The 21,268-nt window shown below is 45.1% G+C and overlaps 1 protein-coding gene and 1 long non-coding RNA gene across 6 annotated transcripts; one reads left to right on the plus strand and one right to left on the minus strand.

Annotated features, from left to right (window-relative positions):
- Positions 1 to 536: 536 nt before the first annotated feature.
- On the minus strand, positions 537 to 20,432 carry caln1 (calneuron 1). 4 transcript variants are annotated; one of them, XM_058080833.1, is made up of 7 exons: positions 19,945 to 20,432; positions 19,737 to 19,873; positions 14,913 to 15,034; positions 10,858 to 11,001; positions 10,212 to 10,324; positions 5,112 to 5,268; positions 537 to 2,623 (listed from the first exon to the last, which is right to left on the minus strand). In XM_058080833.1, exons 3-7 carry the CDS (start codon positions 15,025 to 15,027, stop codon positions 2,496 to 2,498), a joined length of 657 nt encoding a protein of 218 aa, XP_057936816.1. In that variant the 5' UTR covers positions 15,028 to 15,034; positions 19,737 to 19,873; positions 19,945 to 20,432; the 3' UTR covers positions 537 to 2,495. The 4 variants fall into 4 exon arrangements, with proteins under 4 accessions (XP_057936816.1, XP_057936814.1, XP_057936813.1 ...); XM_058080831.1 differs by having other exon boundaries at positions 19,737 to 20,431; XM_058080830.1 differs by lacking the exons at positions 19,737 to 19,873; positions 19,945 to 20,432 and adding an exon at positions 18,742 to 19,001.
- LOC131135041 (uncharacterized) lies at positions 1,421 to 11,817 on the plus strand. Of its 2 annotated transcripts, XR_009131522.1 has the most exons (5): positions 1,421 to 1,475; positions 4,930 to 4,995; positions 5,203 to 5,784; positions 8,945 to 9,076; positions 10,871 to 11,817. It is a non-coding gene; the product is annotated as an uncharacterized LOC131135041 (long non-coding RNA). The 2 variants fall into 2 exon arrangements; XR_009131521.1 differs by lacking the exons at positions 8,945 to 9,076; positions 10,871 to 11,817 and having other exon boundaries at positions 5,203 to 6,329.
- Positions 20,433 to 21,268: the final 836 nt, after the last annotated feature.

A 21,268-nucleotide genomic window follows, 5' to 3' on the forward strand; every position in this document is an offset into this window, starting at 1 on the left:
TAACGTACACAGGGACCACTGCCACCACCTTAAGGGGCCAGCCTACAAGTTTTTATCTTTAAGCTGTTGTACATCAGGGGTGTCCAAAGTCCTGCCTGGGCCCATTTGCGGACCGCTAAGGTTTTGTATTGGCCCATGGCATTCTGAAAATAGAACAAGAAAAAAAAAACGGTAATTTTTCAAGAATAAAGTAAAATATTGGCACAAAAGAGTGGTAATCTAATGAAAAAAGGTAATAATTTCATGAAAATAATAACATTTTAGTTGCATAATGCTAAAAAAAAAAATTAAGTTGTAATGTTAGAAACAAAACCACAAATAAAGTTTTACTGTTTGTAAAATTAGGTTGGGGATAGTTATAATGTCACAATAAAGGCCAAATCAGATGGGAATAAAGTCATAATTACAGGAAGAAAATGAAAATTTACAGGAAAGGTGGAAATAGTTGGAGCAAAACAGTCAAAAAAAAATTCTTGAAAATGGCAGCCAGAAATGTTCACATGTAAGAATTATGTATTTAAACCCGAGAAAGGCAGCAATGGAAATGATTTTTGGTGTCGCGGAGCTAAAGACCACCCTGCTATAAGACCCCTTGATTGATGTTTTTTAAGTAAATCATGAGCTCATGATGAATTATTGACAATGAGATGACAAAAAAGGCATCCCAAAGAGTCGTTTTAAAAACAAAGCTTTTATTGCATCAGCTCTGTGGTGTTTGTACACGTTGTGAGTAGTTACAGGCTGACGACAATGCCAAGTCTATACGTGTTGTCCATGCAAAGTGTCTACTAGTGTGTGCTTGGTTAATATACTGTAGGAGGACGTGTCAAGACAAAACATGTGCGTCCATGCTACTCCGGAGACACTTCCTTCCAAAAATAAAAGTCTTTCTTTAGGAAACATGCAACCGTCCTGCAGGGCTCGTGCACTAAGTCAAAGAGAAACACGTGACAATTGCAAATACAAAGTTCCTGGAAAAAGAAAACAGCAGTGAATTATCGTTTTTGGTGGTTAATTTAAAAAAGAAAAAAATGCAACATTTCAGATAAAAACAAACCTTATTGTGGTTTTCTGTACATTTTCCTCCAAATAAAGACGCTGCTTACTTAGCTTTGACAGCTGAAACGGGATTGCGCATGTTGACAGTGAGCTCCACCAGAGGGCGCTGTTGTCACTGCTTGTCCCCTTAGCCGGCACGTACAGAACCACTCCACGGCACCAGACCCAACCTAAGAACACGTTTGAGTCAAATAATGCCCGTGTGTATGTGTCCGCGTTATTTTTTTTTTCAATGTATGGCTTTGTGGACCACGTGCACACGCGTCAGACGGTGCGCGCACGTCTTTCGCATCACAGTGTTTCGTTTCACTAGTACATGTCACGTGACACAACAACACGCACATAACACAATGTGGGCGGGGCCGGAGACCGCAGGTGGCGTCTTCCAAGGAGGGGCAGCAGGCGCGCACGTCAAGGTAAAAGCCTACAAAACCTGTTTTAAAATGTCTCCTTGAAGTCATTTGTGCGTCCAACGACGGTGCTAGCGGTCGCTTTGATCTCCCGCGTGTTGACAGTCTTTCCATTCTACCAAATACATTGTTTAAGGGCTGAGTTGACGATCTTTTGTCCAATCTAACGCCTGTAGAATGAAGGACAGCTTCGACAAACAGTGAGGAGCTGCAAACAACACATGCTACTATTATTTATATTATCGAGAATAATAATAGCCTATAGTGTGATATAGTAGTATATCTATGGCTATGTCTGTTCTCCTTCACCATCATGTGCACCTTCTCATATGGACGTTTAAATACTTCGTAAATATCATGGATTGTGAGCAGTGGAGTCACGCGCACGCAGCACAGATTGACGAGACCGGAAGTTGCCGCTTGGTCTCCTGGCCAGCAACCAAACACGCTTGTTGGTGGTGTGAAGTGAAAGTCACATGATGGTGACAAGCGGGGAAAGATTCATGCTTGGGGGACTTGGGGGAGGGTAGTAGGCCTTGTAGCAAAGAGATCACTGTTCGATCCCTGCTTCCAGCCCGGAGTCAAAACTATAGTTGAAATAAAATTTTAAAAAAAAGAGAAAAGAATAATTCCCAGCATCCCTTGTGCCAATATGGGGCAGGTGCAGCTTGGGCCGTGTCCCGTGTTGTGTCCTTCCACGTGTTGTGGTCCACAGAGAGACGGCCAATGTCAAGTTCTCCAGGTTCGGAATCAAGCGCTCCTACCTTATTGCATCAAGGAGAGGACAGAGGATTGTGGGTAATGTCAGCCCTTGAAAGAAGTCCCTGTCAGAGTAAAGGGGGAGGAGCAGCCCCAGAGGGGGCGGGGACTCTCCATGCTGGCTTCTCAGTGACAAGGTGTCGCCCAGTTAAAAAAAAATGCATTTTTAAAAGGTGTGTCTGGGGGGGCGAAGACGTGACCGCACCCACTGGCATGCACGTGCAGGTGCTGGCTGCCCTCTTCCCCGCCTGCTCACAGTGGGCGTGGCTACTCCATGCCGTTCCTCAGCATCTGATTGGCCGCGATGAGCATGACGCTGATGATGAAGGCCATGGCGAAGGCGCAGATGAGGCTCTTCCTCACGCACGTCTGACGGTTCTTCTTCGACGGGTGGACTAAGAAACAAAACACAAGCACACCTGTCAGGCCAGCGCTAGTTTTTACAATGTGTCTTTGAATGCATCGCACTGAACAATTCGTCAATGGCGACTTCCAGCTTCAATTCTCACCTGGAAAGGAAACTTTCAGAATGTGCCTCCTTAGTTGTTCACATTTTAGACCAGGGGTGTCCAAAGTGAGTTTTTATTGGTAAATGACATGAAATGAAACAAAAGAAGCTTAAGATGGTTTTTAAAAAAATACACAAAAACATAAAAATGGCCTTTGATTTCTCAGTCTGCGGCCTTCACGGGAAAAAGACACCCCTGTTTAATACTGTGATACACTTAAGAATGTTTAAATGTGCGTTCATGATGACCACAGTTTGACCCTGTACGTCAATTCCCACTTCATTGCCTCATCTGGTCCACAAAGGACCAGCAAGCCGCCTCATCTCTCAGTGAAGAGCATCGCAGAGGAAGTGGATGCTCAGCGTGCACATGCACTCCATTGATTCCTGAATGAGTTTTTATCGTGTGAAAGGAGCTCTGAGTGGCACTTCTGTAATGTAAAGCGATGCAATGTAATGACACGTTCCATCCAGCAGAGGGCAGCATTCTCTTCGTTTCTCACGATTTTTCACCGAACGAATAACCAAAACGCAAGTGTCCACAAGAAGATGAAGGTGATGATGCTGAACATCACTCAGCTCAGTGCTCTCATCAGGACCGACATCTACTGTCATGATGCTGGATGAGGGGCGGACTTACCATGAGGCAAACTCAGAAACAGCAAATTGCAGGAGGGACGTGGAAACATTTCATTTCCAAGAGAAATAAATATTCTCAGTAATTTCATATTAAGCCAAGCAATAAAATGGAACGTGTGTGTTACAACCTGTTTCCCCAGGGAGACAATAGCCTGTGGCACAGCTGCAACAAAATCATAACTTGTTTACATTCTACTTTTGGAGAATTAACACCTCAAGATTTCCTGCCACCCCCAAACGTCTCACAGGACGGTCATAGGAGGTCATTACTCATTAACAGTCTGACTCACTGTGTCATCTAAAAATGCTAAAATCATCACACAGCAACTTAACACTCAAAAGGCAGCTAAGAAATGTATACAACACAAGTTCCAGTACGAGCTCATTCATTCATTCATTCATTTTCTACCGCTTATCCTCACGAGGGTCACGGGGGTGCTGGAGCCTATCCCAGCTGTCTTTGTGCGAGAGGCGGGGTACACCCTGGACTGGTCGCCAGCCAATCACAATGCACATATAGACAAACAACCATTCACACTCACATTCATACCTATGGACAATTTGGAGTCGCCAATTAACCTAGCATGTTTTTGGAATGTGGGGGGAAACCGGAGTACCCGGAGAAAACCCACGCATGCATGGGGAAACATGCAAACTCCACACAGAGATGGTTGAGGGTGGAATTGAACTTAGGTCTCCTAGCTGTGAGGCCTGCGCGGTAACCACTTTGTCCACCGTGCAGTTTAAAAAAAAACAAAAAAAAAAACTAAACTTTACGGCTTCCCATCATGCATTTCATCCCAGCAAAGCATGGCTGCTGGGGGAGAGGGAGCCAGAGGAGCCATAGAGCCAAAATGCATAATGGGAAGCTGTCATTAGTTTTTATTTGATTTTAAACTCATATTGGTACTTGTATTGCTTATTTATTAGCTTATGTTTGAGTGTTAAGTTACTGTATGATGCTTGTAGTGTCCTTTGTGAGATGACACTGTGAGCCAGAGTGTTACATGTTGAGACTTCTGACATGTTGACAAGCTCGTTGTGAGTGCACTGATATCTCGTGTTTGGCTTTTAGGGGTGCAAGAAAGAGCTACCGTTTCCCCACCGAATGGCGAGCGGCACAGTATCTAAATGATTAGCGGTAGTTCTGAAGTAAAAAAACAAATTTGCACATTAGCCACACTGCTGTATAAGTTGCGGGGGTTCAAAGTTTGAGAAAAAAGTAGCGGCCTATACACTTGAATTTACAGTATATATTACACAGTATATGTTTGATGTTCTGATCAATGACAGTAAAAGTGTTTCGATGACTCACATGCAGGATGGTAATAATCCACCACAAGGATTTCAAGGACTAAGGGCTCAGGAAACAGATTTGCCTCATATTGACACTTGTTGATAGATGATAAACACTAATATTTACAGTTTCTTTTCTAAGTGCAATACAAAGATGCGGCGGGCCCCCAAATGAGTCAACACCCCCCCTGTGCTTGATCAGAACCACAGCGTGATGATCTGTGAGACCACATGAGCAGGAATCCTGTCTTTTTATAGGGCCAGCGAGCATCCTCACCTCTCCCTCCGTCAGGTGACGCCGTGTTCCAATTAATAAATCAGCAGGTGAGCAGCGACTCTGCCCACTGGAGATTTGATGAGGAACCTCAAATATGTTCTGACAGCACACACACACACACACACACACACACACACACACACACACACACACACTCTTTTACCTCCTTCAAACTCGGTCTGACAGTTTCCGGCGTTCTCCTTGAGGCTTTCTTCCTCGTTGATGATGATGTTCTCAATGTCCTTCATGGTCAGGTGGTCCCTGAAGGCGTAGAAGAGGACGTGCTTGAGCTCCTCCAGTGTGATCCTCTGCATGTCAAACTGCGGGCACACATTCACAGATGTAACTATAGCTCCTTGATGAACGTGGGAACGCTAGAGTGGACCCAGTGAGGACCTTGTCCTTGGGGAGGGTGAGGTCAGTGAGCTGATTGTTGCTGTACTTAATAAACTGGTTGCACCCCCACCCCGGCAACATCCCAGCCAGGCTGAGGGGAGGAGCAGGTGGCCTCAGATAAGAGGAAAAGTATGAAACATTTATTTTCCTGTGGCACAGCGACTGTCCTCCAGCAGCCAGTGACCTTTACGCTGCAAGGTGGTGATGGAGGGGCTCTCGGGGGCGGGGGGTGTGGGTGGGGCAGTCAGTGTGAAAAGAGGGAATGACATCACAAAAAAAAAAAACCAAAAAACATTCTGGCCGTCATTCACGGCATCAGGAGTTCTCATCTGGTGTGTGAAAAGCTGGCTGCCCGTGTCGGCTTTGGAGAACACGTGATCTCTATCTGGGAGGAAACAGTCCATCACTCCGCCTTTTTTTCACCCATCAGCATCTCAGAGGTGAGGAGCAAAGTTATCAATAGCCAATTAGCGTCAGAGTGATTCATCATTACGACCATTAAGCCGAGGGCCATGCTGCTCGTTAGCAGCGGGTGTGCAGGTCAATGCTTATAGGAGAGAGAGAAGCCGTGACGCAGGGCGAGGGCTTCTACACAAACATTCCACACACGGCCGCGTAGAAGAGTCTGATAAACACGCCGCGTTTGTTCTAGAACTCTGATTCAAATCTGAATCAAACAGTGTCGTCAAACATTACAACCCGCTACACTTCAACAACACATCAAAAATAATGCACCAAGCGCTACATCCTGCTGGAACTAAACTGCTGTGTGTGCTCATAAAATCAATAAAAGGCTCAGAAGATGGATTTAAAGCTTGTGTTTTCGCTCCTTTTCAGATGTGTTCAATTGTCTAAATGTGTTGGAGTTCCAAGTAAACTAAACCATCAAATGAAAACAAGAACATTTTCATAGTTGGAGCATAGAAAAGATGTTTACGACCTTCAAAATGCAGTTTGTAGCCTCATCAAAGCCCGTCCGACATGAAATAACACCCCTATAGTCACCTTTACATTCCCATTACCCAATATAGGAGACAATCATTCATTCATTTTCTACCGCTTATCCTCACGGGGTGGGGGGGGGGGGGGGGGTGGAGCCTATCCCAGCTGACAATTTGGAGTTTCCAATTAACCTAGCATGTTTTTGGAATGTGGGAGGAAGCCGGAGTACCCGGAGAAAACCCACGCATGCACGGGGAGAACATGCAAACTCCACACAGAGATGGCAGAGGGTGGAATTGAACTCAGGTCTCCTAGCTGTGAGGCCTGCATGCTAACCACTTTTACCGCTGTGCAGCATATAGTAGACATAATTAGAGGAAATAAGAGTCACATGCTTGTGTCTGTTGTTGTAAATGCGAAGGGAGCTAAGTGGGGGGCGGACAGGATAAGTCTGTGGTAACTTTACAACAAGGTACACCATATTAGCTAATTAGCTATTGACAACAAACCTACCTAACCCTAACCACTACTACTACATTAGTTTCTCATTAGTTTTTAATGAAATCCTTACTGTATTTCTGTGGACCTCATTGGAAAGTGACACCAAGTCGGTTGTTCCAACAATCACATCTGGTGCTTGTGTGTCTCACCCAATATTACTGTACCAGTACTGACACCCAGTGATCAGTGTAGAATACTACATGTCATCTGAACATCTGAACATCTGACATAAATGCGTCTTCTGAGTGCCTTATGTTTGTATTTTACTTCATTTAGCCATCAACATAAGCATATTTCTGGACTAATAATATGCCGTATTCACCCATAAAACAGCAGAATTCATATATTTTGGACAAAATTCAAAGCTTGACGTGTCAAGGGATTACTGTCCTAGTGTCCGTACAAGGAACAAAGCTGGAAATAAGTTGTGCTGTTAATAACGTTTAAAACGAGAAAACTGTAAATAGCGTTCCATGACCTTAATCTCCAGTCCTGTAGGGGGCAGTAATGCATATGGAAAAAATATTGAGTATTATCCAGATTCCTCCACTCTCTCTCTCATGGAAAAAAAAAAGGTAAAAAAGTCATTTTGGACTCAAAAAACACCCCCTGAAAACAAACCAAATCCCACATGAGCAAACCCTTGGGCAACAGAGGCAAGAAAATACTCCGAGACAGACAGTCAGCCGAGTCAGCTTATTGTTGGAATAAATATACACGAGGACAAAAACGACAAAAGGCCTGCAGTCACACACTAAAGTACAATAAAGTGAATGACCTTCGTACATTATCTCAAATTAAGATAATTTCTGCTACTGCACAAATGTTCCATCATCACGCTAAAGCTCCTTTTCCCCTTTAGCATAATACCCCGATGCCTTTAAATGTGCTCAAATGTGATTGGCTGGTCAGGTTGTTGCTTTACTGAGCAGTTAAAGGTGTTTGTAGTCCAGCCAGAGTTTTAAGTCCGGGGCAGCTCTTAAGGTGCTGGGGAGTCAAGTTTATACAATTTAACAGAACACAGTTATGCTACTGAAACTAAGCTAACACCAGAAAAAGTGTGTGTGTGATGCCAAATAAAATGCCGCTAGCTAGACGGCGGCAGCGAGGTCCATTAGCATGTGTGGAGCGTGTTCTAGAATGGTGCTAGCTGATTTGCATGTGCGCTGGTGTGTCTCCATGGTGCTGCTGGAGGATTCCTGAACGCTCTGTACGCCACACAAAAAGCTCTTCACGCGGCAGCAGGAGGTCACATGGGTCACCAGGTGGACAATGTAATACAACCGGCAGTGCTCGGCTTTTTGTGGCCCTAAACAAGATCAAATTGAGGCTCCAAATATTACTAGTTATTGAAAATATGCCCAATAGGGGACCTCCACCAACGCCTAACAATCCTAAAAAACGAAGATGTGGCATCTATCCCACACCAGCCCTGAAGGTGGCAGTAATGCACATCACAAAGCTGTTTGTCCCTGATGCAAGTGGATAGTATAAACAAATGTGACAATATAAAGTCCTCCACGCCGCGGGGTGCTGGAGCCCATCACAGCTGTCTTTGGGCGAGAGGCGGGCTACACCCTGGACTGGTGGCCAGCCAATCACAGGGCACATATAGACAAACAACCATTCACACTCACATTCATACCTATGGACAATTTGGAGTCGCCAATTAACCTAGCATGTTTTTGGAATGTGGGAGGAAACCGGAGTACCCGGAGCAAACCCACGCATGCACGGGGAGAACATGCAAACTCCACACAGAGAAACCTAAGCGGGGAATCGAACCCAGGTCTCCTAGCTGTGAGGCCTGCTAACAAAAGAAAAGCATCCACATGTGAATGTCTACAGTCCACTGCAGGCCTGCAGGGGGTGCTAATGTGAAATCATACAAAGTGGTTGGCACATAAAGGAGAAGAAGGAGAACATGCCAAGATTGCTCTCATCTTTCACAGAGATACATGTCCAATGTTCTACCATTAGTTAGTTACCATTGGATATTTTTTTAAAAATATGGTCAAACGTTGGTTTTCGTACAACCCCAATTTTCCAATTAATTCACCAATTTTTGCCGGCATCAATAACAAGTAATTTATAATTATGTTGAATGTTTTTCTATGTATAAAACTCTAAAAATGTATTTGTTGTTCATATTTTCAGGTGCCTGGAATAGGATAATTATTTTCTACGGGAAAATTTGACCTCGTTTTCGTCTGGTGTATGAACAAAAACGACACTAAATGACACTTAACTCCGCAGACCGTTTCGGACTCACCATCGTTGAATGTTGAGGTTCGTAACAACACCCACTGACCTGAGGTCTGGCTCTGATTGGCTTCTAACCTTGGCCAATTTAGCCAATCATCATTCCTTATGTGCTCGTCACCCTGCCCCCCCATCTATCCATTTTCTAGAATTTCGCCTGGTAATGAATGCTGATGGTCAACTGGATGATTAGCTATAAAAATGTGAATGTTTATGGCTCCTTCCTTCGTTGATATGATGAAGACGACACCTAGAAGCTATGCGTAGGATGTCTCCAGTTCAACACTGCTTGCAGCTTTAATTTGAAATGCCATTTTGTTCATCTACATCAGGGGTGCTCACACTTTTTCAGCATGCGAGCTACTTTTAAAATGACCGAGTCAAAATGATCTACCCACTACAAAAATGCAAAACATCTATTTATTTTCAAATGTATTGAGGATTATTTGTACGTACAATGTATGTTGATGTACCTTACATAACCAAATGAGCCAATATTGCAAAACACACATAATTAACAGTTAACATTTTTTGTAATTACCTCCACATTACTCCACATTTCCCTTCTTTGGTACTGCGATGGTAGAATGGCATATGAAGCAAACGCACTTCGAAAAAAAAGTGAAAAAAAAGTCCACCTCCCATTCCGTATGGAAGTGATATGTTTTTGCCTTTTTACTTGGTCCAGCTCCTTCACTCATTTTAGTGACCATAAACTTTAGCGAGGGCTTAAAATCGAACGCAATTCGCCGACTAGCTTAGCACTTTGCATCGTTGTTTACGCATGAGCGGTGACCTAAAGGTCAAAATTCAGTTGTCATCTGACTGGTTGTCCTGTATGTCAATCAAGTAACGGGGATGGATGATAGGCTGACATCATAAGTTCTGCTGCACTTAGAGACGTCGTTTGATTTGATTGGTCGCCCGAAGGGCAACATTCAGTTGTCATCTGAATGGCTGCCCTGTATATCAATCAAGTGACGGCATTGATGCTGGGATGATATTTTTTTAATGTCACGCCGCGATCGACCAGTACCACCTCCGCGATCGACCGGTAGATCGCGATCGACTTAATGAGCACCCCTGATCTACATAGTACTGAAGTACTTATAAAAGTATTCTTACTGCCAAGCAGCATACTATAAAGAAGAGGAGACGGTACCTGCCAGAAGATGGTGTCTATGGTGCTTCCCAGGAAACCTTCTCTGGTTTCTGACGACAGAAGTTTGGGTCCGAGGATGGTCATGAACTCCTCAAAGTCCACTTGTCCGTCACCTGCAGGATAACAGCCCACATTCTTAAAGGGGGTTATTCCATGAAAACACAGTCGATGTTCTATTACACCAACAACGTTCCCATCCTGAACAGCACCCAAGTTCTGCTCCAATGGACTCAACAGCCGTGAATGTTTTTTTTTTATATTATGGCTAAATATGGCTGCTGTTGTCCTCCATGTGGTTCTGGTTCTCACACTCGGATCAGTACTGTAGCCCGGCAGCATGTGGGCGGCTCCCCGCTGAGATCCTGCTGCGCTCGCTGATCCGAGCAGCACGGATCAGAACTCATGTGAAATGTTCCATGAACACACCATCCTTCATCATTTCAAATTAAAAGCAGGGCTGGTCCCGTCTGGAGCGAGAACTTTTTACGAATTATCAAATAAAGATGCAAATGGCTGCTTCCGCTCCAATTTGGACCAGAACACAAGTAGAGTGTGGAGACAACAGAAGTTCAAGTACCCAACATTCTTGCCACCTGTCTGCGGTTCTGCTGAGTAAGAAACTGTGTGTGTGTGTGTGTGTCCTCACCATCCATGTCCAGTCTCTGCATGATGATGGCCAGCTCCACCTCGCTGGGCATGTACCCCAAAGAACGCATGGCCATTCCCAGCTCCTGCTTGGATATGAAGCCGTTCCCATCCCGATCCAGAACCTTGAAGGCCTCCCGGATCTCTGCCACACAAATAGGAAGTCAACTCAGGACACGGGAGCAGATTCTTCAGTGTTTATAATGATTTCCTGCCATGATTGAGCGGTCTGTCGAGTAAATATTTCCACACACAGCATTTCATTCATCTTATATATCCGCCACCTCGCGATGTAATACGTTTTATCATTTATACGGGTATAAATCATCTTGGAAGAATTTCATTGGACAAATCTATACCGGTATAACGTTACATAAAATATATCACCCAACCCTAGTTTATACCACATAGCCCAGTAACAGGATCACAGATGGCCAACGCTAGCATAGCAAGCTACGGAGCTAGTAAGTAAGCCTTTCCCATTTACTTATTCTCAACTTAAGAAAGGGCCTCAATCGGAGTGGGAAAGGAGAACAAAGAAGCTAAAGGTGTACCACTTCCACACAGAATGAGAGGAGAACCTTTATAGCCTATTTGATTTCAGCTCACTGCGACATCACAGTGAGCCGGCGTTAGAAAAAAGAACACTTCCAAATGCGCAAACCTCATTATCTGAAACTTTGGCATGGTTTAACACGAGAATACAACATTGTAACTCCATTTATGTGTCAGAAAAGTCGAAAAGCATCATAGGTCCCCTTTAAGCCAATACCGTCTATAAAAAAAATTCTGGGGTTTACAGCCTCGAGTGTCCATTTTGTGAGCGGGATGATGTCATCATGCTGCGCAAAGGCTGTCCAAATTGGAAAGTGCGGCCGCCAAATGTACGTGCAATAAGCCCCATCTGTCCTTCACGATCCTCCATATCCATTCGCTTCCTTCCCGTGGTTTCACATCACGTCTTTCATCACCTTCCTACATTCTCCATCCATCCCCTGGATTAATACCCCTCCCACCTTGTCCTGCGTCACCTCCCTCCATCGTCACCAAAGCTGCAAGAACATTCCACAGTTTAGCTGCAATGACAGAAAAAAGGTGGGTGCACAGGGCATTTCATAAATAAGGCTGTCAGCTTTGTGCGTGTGCTTTGAAAAGAAGGTTACGCTAGTTCAAGCAGGTGGAGATAGCCTCGCTACCTGAGCTTTGTAGGAGTAAATAATATGATTGAACAGGTGTCTCACAGAACGGTTCCCTCTCTCTATCATCACCACCCCTGCAATCAGTCTCACATGACTGCCTGAAGTTAACAAGATCAGTTTCCAACATTGATTACTTTCCCAGTGTCATTTTGGCTTCTTTGACCTTCTGATCCACCTCATCTTTATGCAAATTGTTCTCAGTCTCCGACCAATGGCGCACAACGTCTATGGAAGGACTTGAACAAAAATAACACATGTTGATGACATCCATCACAAGAGTGGCTGCTAACTCTGCGGAGAACAAAATATGTGCAGCGGCTAACGGGAAGCAGCAAATAGGTGAGGCATTAATTTGTCAGCGCTCCGTCGACCCCGCCACAACCTTTCAGCCATTCTCCCCTGATGATATCACCTTAGTGGAAGTGGAATGAGGACTTAATGTGTCGCCAGCGTATTAACACCGACGGAGCCTCTCGCCCTCACTCTGCACAAGCAATTTTCCAGCTGACGGCTTAATGTGGCACCAAGGCATTCCTACTTTTCACAGGCAGACACAAGTGACTTGCTGCAATCCGTCAGGTGAGCCCCCTGGCCATCCTGCTACCCAAGGTTAGGTTGCCCTCCCTACAGCATCCGATGTGAGTAGGACACTACAATCCACAAGGGTGGGCAAAGGGGGCGCATTCTGCCATGAGGAAAGGCCAGGAAATGACAACACGCAGCAGAATAAGAGATGTAAGAGTGGTGTAATGGTACAGCTGCGGCTGGGACCTATTACGCAGTCTGTTTTAATTTATTGGAGAGCTAATTGAAAAGTGTTTAGGAACTACTGGCAGCTCATGATCTGCTGGCTGGAGACCCCTGACCACGGACGTGTGGCAACCTCGCCTGCCCGAGGAAGAGCGCTCATTGTCGGACACACTGTCAGAGGCGGCGTCGGTGCAAAGGAGATCAGATACCGGACGTGAGGGCACCGCGTGGGTTAATTAATGCACCTTTCCCGGCTTCTGGCTACAGCAACAGTTTGGCGGATATAGTCCTGTGTGAAATGCCATTGACAGATGAAAATATTTTTCTCTTGCTGGGAATGAATGACCAAATACAATAACTTCTGGATGAGCTCGTTTCGTAAACAGAGGAGCAGAAATTGAGGGAGGGCAGAGAGCTTATCTTACAGCCACGCCCATATAAGGAAGTCCCTGCTCCTCTGTGACATCACAAAATTCTGAAATCGAGCATTTTGAGCCATCCAAAACTTCTTTCAGGACTCACGTCCAAATGCACAAACCTCATTATCTGAAACTTCTACATGAATGAAAGAATATATGGCTACATTTGTGTCAAAGGGAAAGTTATGCTCCAAATTTTTACACAAAAAGAAAAAACAGAAAAACTGTTCATGACCTTCTAAATACAATTTAATACTATTAGAGTACCCAGACATGAAATGACAACCCTATAGTTGCTCATTTTACCAATATAGTAGATATAAAAACAGAAAATAAGACTCACACATGTTAGTATTGGGCGACCTCCCTTGTACATGGTTTGTTTTTTGTTTTTTTTTTTACTTTCGGTCGGTGATTATTGTCTCATTAATGTAACATTACTACCACCTAGTTACCAGTGCAGAGTACTATACATCATCAGCGTCTTTGAACGTGAATGCTTTATATTTGTGTTTTAGGTCATTCAGCCATTATTATGCTTACAAATGCTTCATTTAGACAAAAAAGTTAAATTTGACAGGCTGCACGGCGAACGAGTGTTTAGCGCGCAGGCCTCACAGCTAGGAGACCCGAGTTTAATTCCAGCCCCGGCCAGTTTGCATGTTCTCTCTTGTTGCATGCGTGGGTTGTCTCCGGGTACTCCGGAGAAAACATGCTCGGTTAATTGGCGACTCCAAATTGTCCAAAGGTATGAATGTGAGTGTGAATGGTTGTTTGTCTATATGTGCCCTGTGATTGGCTGGCCACCAGTCCAGGGTGTACCTCGCCTCTCGCCCGGAGACAGCTGGGATAGGCTCCAGCACCCCCACGACCCTCGTGAGGATAAGCGGTAGAAAATGAATGAATGAATGAAAAAGAGTCTAATTTACTTAATGTATTTCTGAAAAACCGTAATAGAGTGAAGCCGCAAAACTCAAAGAATGGAGAGGGGAGGGGTGAGCGTAATCTAACTAAATGTCACAAATAGAGATGCGGAGACCACAGCTGCCCGGCAGGGGCCCAATGTGGATTATTTATTTATTTATTTAGCATCTGGCCCAGAATTGCTGGCGGCGATACAAACATTTTGTGATTGGACTGGGTGCTTCCAAATAAAATTCTGCTTAGGGCCCCATTTTGGCCAGGGGCGGTCTTGATGCATGCTCTCGTATAACTTTTAAAAAAAAGTTCAACATAGTAACCTTCACACTATCATCAAACAAACTGCAAAAACATCTCATCACTCTTTTTCTCTCAATTGAAGTCCTGAAATCCACAAGCTTTTGCGCCATATTCTCCTTTATTAAGCTGCGCTGGTGGTGAAGTGGTGCGTGTAGTGCGGCACTGCAGTCAGTGTGTGATGATTAGTATGCAGCACATATTTCTCTCTCCGGCTTTGATGTGTTTGGTTGCTCTGCTATGTCGCTGCTTCTGGAAAATATGTTAAGTGGAACTTGACTAAAGCTGCGCGGCAAACAGTCTTTTTTTTTTCTTTTCTCTCCCCCAACAGCAAGAAGATTCTTTTGGATTTGATGAGAAGATGACACTTCACGCTAACGCCGCAAAAGCTACGAGGAGACTCCCTTATTGTCATTCAGTACACAATTGAATGATATGAAACAGATTTAATGCGTCCATGTGAGACTCACCATCCAGCTCCTCCACGGAGATGCTGGACAGCACGTTGCTGTCGCTGTCTGATAGCGAGCGACTCAAGTAGTTCCCCTTGTAGAGCAAACCTGCCGTCACATGATGGAACGGCATCTTCTCCCTGACAGGAGGACAAGAAAAGGTCATGCGATGGACACGCCCACAGGTCCGAGGTCATATTTAATACATATTTTTACATATGGACAGAAGAAAGGAAATGTTAAAATGATATGTTAGGTAGTTTGAAGGTGTCTGGCTGCGTGGGTCATATTAAAAAGGAAACTCAGATAAACTAGATCTCGACTTTCTGAGCTCAATGGGTCATGAAATGCCCCCCCTGCAGTCTTTACTGATTTGAGCCACAGCATCCACTCCCCTCCCTCCCAACTATGTGCTTGTGTTGTGAGCTAAAACAAGAGCTTCCATAATAAAGCAAACACAGGTCATCCACTAAATGGAAAGCCACAGTGGAAAGCTGTCCGTGAGGACGCGTGTTGTGTAAGCATGAATACAGGAGGAGATCATGCGACTTTGGGAAGGAGTTGATGGTCCTGAGAAAGGTGGGGCTCATTGCCGTGGCAACAGATGAGCTGGGCAGATCACAGGATCGGAACATTTTGAGATCAAGATTATCAGTTTTCTTGGTTGCAGCATGCTCCCATGAATTAATTAATTAATTTTAATTAATTAATTAAAGTTAATTTTGATCCATAAACAAGAGACTAACTTGTTAACTTTTTGTACTTCATGATCTTCATCTTCAGTATCTCCAGGGCTGCACGGCGGTGGTTAGCGCGTAGACCTCACAGCTAGGAGACCAGGGTTCAATTCCACTCTCGGCCATCTCTGTGTGGAGTTTGCATGTTCTCCCCGTGCATGCGTGGATTTACTCCGGTTTCCTCCCACATTCCAAAAACATGCTAGGTTAATTGGCGACTCCAAATTGTCCATAGGTATGAATGTGAGTGTGAATGGTTGTTTGTCTATATGTGCCCTGTGATTGGCTGGCCACCAGTCCAGGGTGTACCTCGCCTCTCGCCCGGAGACAGCTGGAATAGGCTCCAGCACTCCCACGACCCTCGTGAGGTTAAGCGGTAGAAAATGAATGAATGAATGAATAGTATCTCCCAAATGGCGGTGCGCCAAAGAAAAGAAAAGCCGTCAACATTGAAGCGAAAACAAACATAAAAATCTCACAGGAAGAAGATACGTCAATCACCGATATCGGCCGTGCTTTTGGTCTGAATTGCTCAACCATCATTTAGGATAAAGATTACCGAATGCTAACGCATGCTAGGTCATGGATTCGCTGCGCTGTTAAAAGATCTGGGAGAAGGCGAGACTCGGACAATATTCTAAGAAGGTAGGCCTTTTTAGTACTGTAATTTAACTTGACTTCGTAGTTCATTTAGGCATGAGTTCGGACTTCCACCAAAACCGTCTAGTAACGGAACCCAGAGACCACTTGTAGATCCAACTGTATGGAATTTATTACCAGCATAAAGTCATCTCATCATAATGATGGCTTGCTCTTTACTTTATGAATTTACCTCTCTGTGCTCCGCAGGCGCTCCCGAGGACCCGTGAAGATGTTTTATGTCGCGAATAAAAGCATCTAAATACGACGCCGTTTAACGCCGCATGGGCCTCAACTCTGCGGAGGAATGTTGCCCGACATTCCATAATAACAAATCACTGGCTCACACACACTCAAGACACTTGTGTCGCATGTTAGATTTCCCACAATGCATGGTCATCACGGTTAGAGTGGCGTCTCCTGGTGAGGACGCATTGATAACATCATTACATCATCAGCAGGGATGCTCTTAAATAAATCACACACTTGGTGACTTTCAAAAGGCTTCCAGGTGTGCACGCAATCTGCTGATGTAGGCTGGAGGATGAGCTGCAGGGACAGGCGGCCAGGATGCATAATAGAGACGTCTTACGTGATTGGACGTTCTTCTTCCTCCTTCGTATGATGGCTTTTGTTAAAAACGAACAGTCTGATCCGGCGCTACTACATGTATGTATGTCGGATAGTTGCGATGGAGGCGATCAGCAGAGTCGTAATCAAAAAGGTAAACCCCTCAATCAATAGAATGCAAACAAAAATCAGACAGTGGTCATTAACTCGTATATAATGACCAGTGGCATATGAATACATATAAATGATAACTAAAAAAAACATAAATGAAAATTTAAGGTTACTTTTACCTTCAGTGGAGACGTGATTGTTGACAAAGACATGATGTGGCCGCGAGATCAACAGGGACACCACCTTCCTCTTTTTCATTCATTCATTTTCTACCACTTATCCTCATGAGGGTCGCGGGGGTGCTGGAGCCTATCCCAGCTGTCTTCGGGTGAGAGGCGGTGTACACCACATATAGGGCACATATAGACAAACAACCATTCACACTCACATTCATACCTACGGACAATTTGTAGTCGCCAATTAACCTAGCATGTTTTTGGAATGTGGGAGGAAACTGGAGTACCCGGAGAAAACCCTCACATGGGGACAACATGCAAACTCGACAGAGAGATGGCGGAGGGTGGAATCGAACTCGGGTCTCCTAGCTGTGAGGCCTGCGCGCTAACCACTCGTCCGCCATGCGGCCACCTTCCTGTTACTCCTTGAATTCAATAGCGTTTACCACCTCAAGCTTCTGCTTTTCTTTTGACTGCGGCTGCAAAAATAACCCGAAATGGAGGCAAAGAAAGTTGCAAGTGCCAGCATTTGATCAAAAAGGCGAGGAACTCTGTTGAATTCAAGAAATAACACAAAAGCCGGCGTCTGTGTTGATCTGGCTGCCAGAATGTGTCTTTGTTACCAATCACGTCTTCAGTGAAGATCATCCTTTATAAGCATTTAGAATTGTTTCATGCATGGAAAACTATGAAAACGTGTTTTGTGACTTGTGGCGTGACTGTGTTGGAGTCGACAGCTAATGGCATCTCAGATGGGCGACGAAATCGACTTTTGCTTCCTGTTTCCACGTATTAGCAAACTGCCAACAAGGATGTTCTGTCATAAAAATGAATTAAGACCACAGCGTATCAATAACACGACAAGACATACGCCATATTGTACACTGAAAAAATGGAAAATGCGTTGATTTTCAACATGAACCTAAAAACATGCTGTTCCGCTTTATTTCTGTTTGGCTGCTTCCATGATTCTTTGCGGGGTAGACGCTTCCATTGATGATGAAATAGTGAAAAAGTGTCCGTTACCTCCACCAAGTAAGTGAAGATGTGTAAAACGTACTGATTTTATGCTGCAGATCACAACAAAGGTGCGTAATGTTATGAGACTGCGTGACTCACTAAGGTGGAGATCCTGTATCAACACAGCAAGAAAACTCCTGACGACCACAACAGAATAATCAATCCACAAAATAAATAAATGCAACTGATGCAAATGTGTCGCTTTGATCAATGGTTGTGCTGCAGGAGGAGGACAGGTGGCCATCTGAGTCTCCTTGGAGACAAGAGGAACAACAAGGGGACGTTTAGCATGACTCAAAAGGACCCTTCAACTCAACACACCCACCAAATTTCACAACTGTGACCTTGAGTGACCTCACATGGCTTTGACAGAGACGCCAGACGACATGTCACTGAACAACAAGTCCTAGTCCAGTTTTCCTTTCTTTGCTGCAGCACAGACATGTGAGGAGAACACTGCAGTACTTTCAGTGTTCAGGCACAAAGAGACACAAGGTCACAGACCAAACACCACATGGTCCACGGTCCGGATCTGAAAGCTGACCCGTGAAGCGCCTGTTGACAAGGCATCCCAAAGGACGGCAGGATTCTTACCCACAAGGCACGCGGTGCAGCTCAGCGGGACGCTGCAGAGCGACAACATCCCCGGCAGACGCCCCCCCATCCCTCAGGTATGCTTTCCCCGGCAGGTCCCCATTCGCCTCCGCCGGTCCCGACAGTGGATGGGGCTCGGGCACCGGTGCCGCCGCCGCCCCCTCCTCCATCAGAACTCTGAGTCACAGCCCAGCCTCCACACGGCTACTTCAAGTCGACGCTCCAGCCTCAACGGCAGCAACATCATCGCCGCTTCCCTCCCAGACGTTAATATTTGAGCACCCGAGCAGCAGGTACGCAGCATCCTCATCATTATCATCCTTACTCCCTCCCTCCTCATCCACAGCACCCCCGCCCCTCCGGCAAACATTCCTCCACATGGAGAGCAACAACCAGCTCCCACCGGGAGACTCCAAACACAACACAGAGGGACGACCGAGACAAAGACACATCGAGACAGTCTCCAAGTAGACAGAGACATAAGGGACGCAAGGAGACACATTTACGTATGAGACTGACACAGTCGAGAGACAACATCGAGACAGGGACATTTGAGTTAAAGCATCACAAAGACACTTAATGCAGGGACACAAACAAAACCTAAAACAGAGGCAGACTCCAAATAGACTAACTAAAGGTAAGACAAAGACAAGACAGCCCAAGAAATAAGACACATTGGAGACACAATAAAGTAGAGACAGCGGTAGAAAGACAGACAAGGACAAGCGATGGAGACAAACTCCAGATGGTAAGACAAAGGCATTTCCGGTTCAGAGACAGTGGGAGACAAATCAAAAAAATTAGCAAAAAGACCCTAAAGTGTGTCATTTCTGGGTGTCCACACTGTAAAAACCCGTCCCGTAGAGCGCCACCTTGTGGTGGAAGATGATTGTGTCTTTGATGTTTCTGCTTAACCATCATCACGCCAATCAGGAGTAGACTAGTCCAAAGTGAGTCTCATCCAAACAACAGGTGTGATGTGAGACACAACATACCTCGGAGGTGTTCAGTTCTACTCGGGTCCACTGGTCGGTACCGCAGTGTGGTCCACTGGAGGACTGAGCTAGTTCTTGTGGTTCTACTCGCAGAAGGCAGCTCTTGTCTTCATGTCGAATTTGGGTCACAGCGGCTGCTTTTAAAAAGAAAACAAAAAATGATGGTGAATATTCCCAAACAAGAGTCCAACTCGTGTCAGCTTCCTACTCCATCTTTGCTGCTCACTGCCACATGTCCTCCGGCGACAATGTCTCTCAGGCAGGGTCCGTGCACGAGAGACGCGCGCTTGCAGGTGCCGCGCGGCGGGAAAAGGAGGAGGAGGAGGAGGATGATGATGATGATGATGGACGAGAGCAAAACGTCGCGTATAAGGACGCTGATTGGCTGCCGTCTTCGTGATGTCACCTTGGACAAGTCAAATGTCTCCCTTACTGTCTGGGAGACATTTCAATGACACGTTAGAGTCCACTCCTTCCATTCTCAAGTCTATCATCTCTTTTCTGCTCGCGCGATTTACCGCCAACTGTCTTTTAATGGCGCCAAAATGGACCTTTAATTGGAGCTGATCTACTTCACAGACCCATTCAAAGAAATAAATACATCTACACACGCTACGCGATTATGACCATCGGCATAAATGACATGGTACATTGTCGAAATTGAAATAGTCTGCTCCAGGGTCAAACTGCGGCCATCAAAAGCTTTATTAAGGGCCACTTTTTGGAGCTACAAATGTATTCTCATGTTAAATGATGCCCAAGCGTCAGATAATGAGGTTTGTGCATTGAAGGAGCCCTGAAGGAAGTTTGGGATGGCGCTGCACGTTTGGGTTTAGAGAGTTTTACTGAAGTTCTACTGATGTCAATGCGAGCTGGACTTCCTTATATGGCTTGCAGATTGCGACCGACTGTACATATCCGGAAGTCCTGGGGAGTGTGACCAATCACAGCGGAGTGGGAGGGCCGGGAGACGTGGTTACAATAAATGAATAAATGAGCCAGACGTTTGGGTGGGAAGTAAGAAATCCATGGAAGATCTAGAAAGCTTTCTGTGCAGGTTATCATGTGTAGCTGCTCTATAGGAGTCCACAACTCAATACAAATGGCTGAAATTAGCATAATATTTCCCCTTTAAGTGCACAGACGGGTTGGATTTTACACTCAAGTGTAAAAAAAAAAAGTGAAGCCATGTTAATGGTGTAACATCTTAACAATTGGTGCAAAAAAAGTCAAAGAAAAAGCTAAACATATTTTACACATTGACACTCACTCTCATGTAGTTTGCCGATGTGACGATTTTGTGCGACTTCTACCGTCAAATATTCGGTCAGGCTCCCACACACACAGGATATTTACATTATGCTAATGCTCTACATTTAGCCACAAGCTACTTTCAGCTGATGCAGCCAAGAGGTGTGAAAATGGCGCAGGGAATATTCTTGGTGGCGTGGTGACTTGTCAAACAGACCATATGACAGCTGAGGACTGCATGATAGAATCATCGCACAGCACGCAGCGAGCAGCCTGATGGG

This window comes from Doryrhamphus excisus, chromosome 8 (genome assembly GCF_030265055.1).
Source record: "Doryrhamphus excisus isolate RoL2022-K1 chromosome 8, RoL_Dexc_1.0, whole genome shotgun sequence".
Classification (NCBI taxonomy): Eukaryota; Metazoa; Chordata; class Actinopteri; order Syngnathiformes; family Syngnathidae; genus Doryrhamphus; species Doryrhamphus excisus.

Coding starts and splice junctions, on each gene's coding strand:
- caln1 (XM_058080830.1), bottom strand. CDS start 18,911: ATGGAGGAGGGGGCGGCGGCGGCACCGGTGCCCGAGCCCCATCCACTG. Junction 10,325..10,857: donor GCAGAGACTGGACATGGATG/GTGAGGACACAC, acceptor GTTATCCTGCAG/GTGACGGACAAGTGGACTTT. Junction 5,269..10,211: donor TAGACACCATCTTCTGGCAG/GTACCGTCTCCT, acceptor GTGTGCCCGCAG/TTTGACATGCAGAGGATCAC.